Genomic DNA, 6475 nt, shown 5'->3' on the forward strand with positions numbered 1-6475 from the left:
ACAAGGACAACCTAACTAACCCCAAGATACACTAGGTGATCCAGAAGATCTGGAAGAAGGGAGACAACATCGAGTTTTTTGACTGAGGTGACATATAAGGAGACTTGGTTGTAGCATATGACTTATTTGAATACTTTTCTTAATTTATACATTCATTATGCTGTTGCTTTTATTTTGTTTTATTATATTACATGCTTTAAACATTATGCTAATTTGAATACTTGTCTTAATTTATATATTCCTTTTTGCCATTTATATATGCAATGATTAGTAATATCTGTTATAATAAAATTAATTATTTTTAGACAATTTCATTATAATACTATTATTTATGTAATTTAAACCATTTAAACTACAAAATCAATTTTCGCTTCTTGAAATTTTATACATTAATATTTTTTAATTATAAGACTATATTTTACAAAAAAAAAAACTCCATTGCATAAATATGATATTCTGGCTAAAATTTTATACCGTAAAATTTTTTTAATCTATAAAACTAACATAGTTTACAAAAAAAAATATTCCCATTAGGATAAATAAGATATACTGGTGAAAATTTTACACATTAATATTTTTTAATCTATAAAACTAACATATTTTTAAAAAAAAATTCATTAGCATAAATACGATATGTTGGTTAAAAATTTTATACTTTAATATTTTTTAACCTATAAAACTAACATATTTTACAAAATAAAAAAATTTTCCCATTAGGATAAATAAGATATTTGGTGAAAATTTTATACATTAATATTTTTTTAATCTATAAAACTAATATATTTTACAAAAAAAAATTCCATTAGCATAAATACGATATGTTGGTTAAAATTTTATATTTTAATATTTTTTAATCTATAAAACTAACATATTTTACAAAATAAAAAATTTCCATTAGGATAAACAAGATATGCTGGTTAAAATATTATGCTTTAATACTTTTTAATCTATAAAACTAACATATTTTATATAAAAAAAATTTTCCCATTAGGATAAATAAGATATGCTGGTCAAATTTTATACATTAATATTTTTAATCTATAAAACTAACATATTTTACAATATATAAATAATAACATATTTTACAATATATAAAAAAAATTAAATTTCCCATTAGCATAAATATAACATTGATAATGATATTAATAATATTAAATAAATGATATGATACTAAAAAAATTATTATGAAAATTAATAATAATGTTAAATAAATGTTAGTTAAAAAAAGCAAATTAAAACTAGTTAAAAATTGAGAAAATTGGGCGAGGAATGGTAGCAAGCCGGGATGACATTTTTATTGGCATGCATAGCGGGACGCCATTTTCATTGGCGTGCAGTGGCCTGACACTACTTATATTGGTATTCTACGTGAACACGCCACTTATGTTAGCGTTCTCAATTGCCAGCAATCATTGGATGCCATTTATAATTGTGTTCAAGTCTAGCAATCATTTAAATAACGACATTCAAGCCAAGGCGCCATTATAATTAGCATTCAATGCTTCTAGATACTAATACAACTAGCGTCTTCTACCAAACTGCCCCACTTCAGCAAAAGAAAACACCCCTTTTTGGTAATTTCCCTTAAACATTACCCTTTCTAGTAATTTCATTTTCTCAACACACTTGTATGGTAAAAAAACTCCATTATATAAGCCAAAAGGCATCCTTCTATATACAAATGTTCCATATAGACATGCAAATATGGTTTTCTCTTAATCACTATGTTGAATTAGAATTTAGAAAAACCCTGAATAACCATCAAAATAACAAAAGTATAATTATTTTGCTAATCTCTCTAACATCTGGTCAATAAAAGGCAAAAGAAAATGATCCTTCCTGGTGTCACTATTAAGCTTCCTATAATCTATAAACATCCTCCATCCTGTGAATGTCATAGTTGGTATCAACTTATTCTTTTATTTTTCACAACAGTCACACATCCTTTCGTAGAGACGACATGAACTGGGCTAACCCAACTTCTATCAGAAATGGGATAAATAATCCCATCATCAAGCAATTTCACAACTTCTTTCTTCACCACCTCCTTCATGTTAGGATTTAACCTTATTTGACACTCTATGGTGGCTTTAAAATTATCCTCCATGAGGATCCTATGCATGCATAATGTAGGGCTTATAATATCATTAATGGTATAAGCAATGACTTTTCTACATGCCCTCAACTCCCTTAACAACTTCTCAACTCGCACATCACTCAAACTTGCATTAATGATGACATGATAAGTAGAATAAGGTCCAAGAAAAGCATACTTTAGTGTACATAGGAGTGGTTTGAGATCTACCTTAGGTGCTTTCTCCTCATCAAGCAAAGGTGGTTGCACACTTTCATTCTTTAACTCTTCAATTTGCATTATTTGAGCATTAATAGCTTATTGAGTTACTTCCAAAATCTGAATAAAAGCTGATACTTCAGAATTCTCATCTTTGGTTGTTCTACTGTGCACCAAACAATTCTCCAAAGGATCTTTAGGATACCTCTTCCTAAACTCTTCTTTCATAATTTTATCAATGACATCCACTCTTAGACAAGAATCAACTTCATGATATTTCTTTAAGACTTAATTCAAATTAAACTCCACTTCTTCATCTCTGACTCTCAATGTTAGTCTACTATTCTTCATATCTATGATAGCACCAGCTATGGCTAAGAATGGCCTTCCTAGAATGATACAAATGTGGACATCCTATTCCATCTCAGGAATTATAAAATCCACAGGAATAAAAAATTTCCCAACTCTTAATGGCACATTCTCCAAAATTCCCACTAGATATTTGATGGATCTATTAACTAGCAACAAAGAGATTGTTGTAGGTTTTAAATCTCCAACCTTCAAATTTTCACAAATTGAGAGTGGCATCAAACTCACACTAGCTCCAAGAACATACAATGCTTTTTCTATGCTAGTGTCCCTAATGTGGAAAAGAATAGAAAAGCTTCCTGGATCCTTCAACTTTTGTGGGAGATTATTTTGCAATTGAGCATTATACTCTTTAGTTAATGTCACAGTTTCATAATCCTCTAGCTTCCTTTTATTTGATAAAATCTCCTTTAGGAGCTAGGCATATGAAGACATTTGAGAAATTGCATATGTAAATGGAATGTTAACATATAACTTCTTCAAAACATCCAAAAATTTCTCAAACTGCTTATCTAACTTTGCCTTTTGAAACCTCTGAAGATAAGGCAATGGTGGCTTGTATGGTGGTGGAGGCACATACTTTCTTCTGCTTCTTTTTTAGATTCTTTCTCCTTACTCACTTCCTCACTAACTTCACCTTGCGCTGAAGTAGACTCATCCTTTCCTTCACATTCTACTTTCTTCTCCTCCATTCTCATCTCATCTTTATTTTCTTCTTCTATAACTTTCCCACTCCTTAGAATAACTGCCTTGCAATGTTCTCTAGGATTCTCTAGTTGGCTTGGAAGTTTCCCTTGTGCTTTATTAAAAGAACTTACTTGTTGGACTATTTGATTCTCCAACATCTTGTTATGAGTGGTGAGTTGATCTATCCTTGAAGTCAATTATTGAATCATTTCACATTGTTTCTATTGAGTAGATAAGAAATTATCCATCATATACTTTATAACTAAATCTTAATCTAAAGATTGTGTAAGTGGTTGAGAAGCAAGTGCATTCTGAACAAGTTTGATTCCTAGGAGGATGAAAACTAGGAGGTACTCTATTCTATTGAAAATTTTGTTGCTGTTGAAAAGTAGGTGGTTTTTTATAATTTTGTTATTGTCCTTACTGACCTCCCCAAGAAAAATTAGGATGAATCCTCCATACTGGATCATAAGTAGCGCAAAATGGATTGCCAACTAGCCTCTGATTATAATTCTGAACATAATCAATTTGCTTACTTCCAAAATCTACATAAGAAGGGAAATCACCAATACAATTCACATATCTAGTACCAACATCTATTAATTGACTAGATCCCCCTACTAAAGCATCTACTTTCATGCTCAGTTTATCCATCTTTCTTGTTAAAGCATCAAATTTAGCATTAAACATGCTCATTGCATCTAACTCAAACATACTAGCAGGTTGCTTCCTTTCATCATTCCTTTTATAACTCCATTGATAATTTTTGTAAGCAATCTTGTCCAATGCTGAATAAGCTTCATCTTCTAGTTTTTCCATAAGATCACTTCTAGAGGATGCATCAGTTGTATTCCTGATAGTTGGAGAAACGCTATTATAGAAATGCTGAACTATCGTCCATTTGGGGATTCCATGATGTGGAAATCTCCTTTGAAGATCCTTATATCTCTCCCATGCTTCATAAAGACTCTCGTCATCCCTTGGTCCAAAAGAAGTTAACTCATTCCTTAGTTTTGCAGTCTTGCTAGGAGGGAAATATTGAGTCAAGAAAGCATGTGATAACTCCTCCCATGTAGTAATAGAACATGGAGGTAGTGAATGTAGCCACTCTCTAGCACGATGCTTCAAAGAGAAAGGAAATAATCTCAGCTGAATGGCATCATTAGAAACACCATTGATCTTCAGCATGCCACTAATCTCAAGAAAATGTGCCAGTGCACATGTGGGCTTTCACTTGGATTTCTTCCAAACTGTGATTGTTATACCATTTGACGAAGTGCATTAACTCAAAATTATTTGCTTTCGCTTATGGCCTTGTGATGCTTGATCTAAAATCACCAATGTTGGGATAGGCATGATCTTTCACTGATATGTTAGCCATTGCTTCCTTTTATTGTTGTTCTTGCACTTGTTCTCTTTCTTGCTATTGTTGAGCTCTAATTTCAGTTTTTTTTTTTTTTTTTGGGTAACTTTTGCTCTTAGAGCCTTGGCTATCTTTTCTATTTAAGGATCAAATTGTAGATTAATCTCTTCACTTCTTGCTTTTCTTATATAACATAAAAGTACCTAAAAAATGAGACAAATAAAAACTCAAAGTAAAATAATAATGAAAAATCAAAAATTAAAAATTAAATGCAAAAATTAACCAAATGATCAATTGTCTAATATCAAACAAATTAAATCCCCAATAACTGTGCCAAAAAATTAGTGTGGTGAATCCGCAAGTATACAGATTGCTTAAATAGTAAAATAAGATATCGTCCAATAGGGATTTGAGTTTGAATACTAAACTGTAAAAGTTATGATTATTTGAGATAATGATAAAATGTATCAAATTAAGGGAGGTAAATATATCAACTATATAAAAATATAAAGGATTAGGCAATGAAATAAGTAAATAAATCCTTAATTAAAATGAAATTACACTTAAGCTAACAATGGGTATGCAAAACTAGAATTAATTAATGGTGAAAATGATTCTAGAGTTGGGGTTCATGAATTAAATTTACCGAGAATTGGATTGGCAAAACTAATTTTTAAAGAAAATATAAGTTTTGAAGGAAGTTGACTCTAAAATTCTTTAATCTCTCCTTTAAGCAAACCCAATAGTGTTTTAAAGGAAACCAAACCCCATTTCTCATGTGATGTTCAATTTACCCAAAAATCTTTAAGCACTTTAATCAACTATAAAATTCCTTTTAATCCACTAGCTTATCTCTAACACTAGGTGATCAAGTTCAATATCTTGATTATCTATCAAAAATTTTCACCTTTCGGCCATTCAATCAAAGATTAAAAATAGACCCAAAGAGGCCAATAATGAGTAAGTCAAGAAAGCACACGAGATATGAATCAAAGCTTATATATATATATATATATTAAAATCTAGTTAAAACCAATTTAAATCCACAAATAAAAAATAAATCATTGCACCCAACTCTGAAATCAAAAGCATTTACTCACTCATAATTATCTTTACAAGAAGGAAATATAAAATAAAAGAAATAGGGCTAAAAATAAAGAAACCAAGATGGAGGGAATCCAAATCTCTAAGAAATGCTGTTAGAAATGTCATTCTGCAATGGTGGGTTTTCTTAAAAAATGGCTTCCTTTCTTTCTCTTTCCTCCAAATGATATTTCTCTCTCCTTCTTCTTATGGCAAAAATGAGGAAATTATGCTTATATATATCCCAAAGTTTTTCCCTAAAGTAGGCTAAAAAGAGATAAGGACAAAAGGTATAAAAGGTGTGAGGTGTGAAAATTTTTTCCAAGTCAACAATGTTGTCAACATATTCCAACATACGTCACGCTAAATTTAGTGTTTTTCAACATGCCTCGTGCAGGTTCAAAAGAAGAGGTTTAGATTCTGCACTAGTTATCTACACTAGGCATGCTAGAGCTTCTACAATTCTCAATGAGTTGAAGTCCTAAAATTTTAGGTTGCACGCCTAGTGCTAAATGCTACTACAAATAGCAAGCCCCGTGCTTACTGCTACTTATTAATTCTTAGCTATACATGCCCTACAGCATGGGGCATGCCACAAGGTCTGCATATTTGGGCTAGTTTACTCCATAAAGCACATTTTCTTTACTTTTCTCATAACTTTAAGCTTCTAAATCACCTTG

General features: G+C 30.8%; 1 protein-coding gene and 1 non-coding gene across 2 annotated transcripts; one reads left to right on the forward strand and one right to left on the reverse strand.

Annotated features, from left to right (window-relative positions):
* Positions 1-2707: 2707 nt before the first annotated feature.
* LOC131180094 (uncharacterized) lies at positions 2708-4537 on the reverse strand. The gene is made up of 3 exons (XM_058147706.1): positions 3778-4537; positions 3283-3530; positions 2708-3079 (listed from the first exon to the last, which is right to left on the reverse strand). The coding sequence occupies exons 1-3, from the start codon at positions 4535-4537 to the stop codon at positions 2708-2710; spliced, it is 1380 nt and encodes a 459-aa protein (XP_058003689.1).
* LOC131180544 (small nucleolar RNA R71) lies at positions 4257-4363 on the forward strand. Its single transcript, XR_009149311.1, has one exon. It is a non-coding gene; the product is annotated as a small nucleolar RNA R71 (small nucleolar RNA).
* Positions 4538-6475: the final 1938 nt, after the last annotated feature.

The sequence above is a fragment of the Hevea brasiliensis genome, chromosome 5, assembly GCF_030052815.1.
Source record: "Hevea brasiliensis isolate MT/VB/25A 57/8 chromosome 5, ASM3005281v1, whole genome shotgun sequence".
In the NCBI taxonomy this organism is placed as follows: Eukaryota; Viridiplantae; Streptophyta; class Magnoliopsida; order Malpighiales; family Euphorbiaceae; genus Hevea; species Hevea brasiliensis.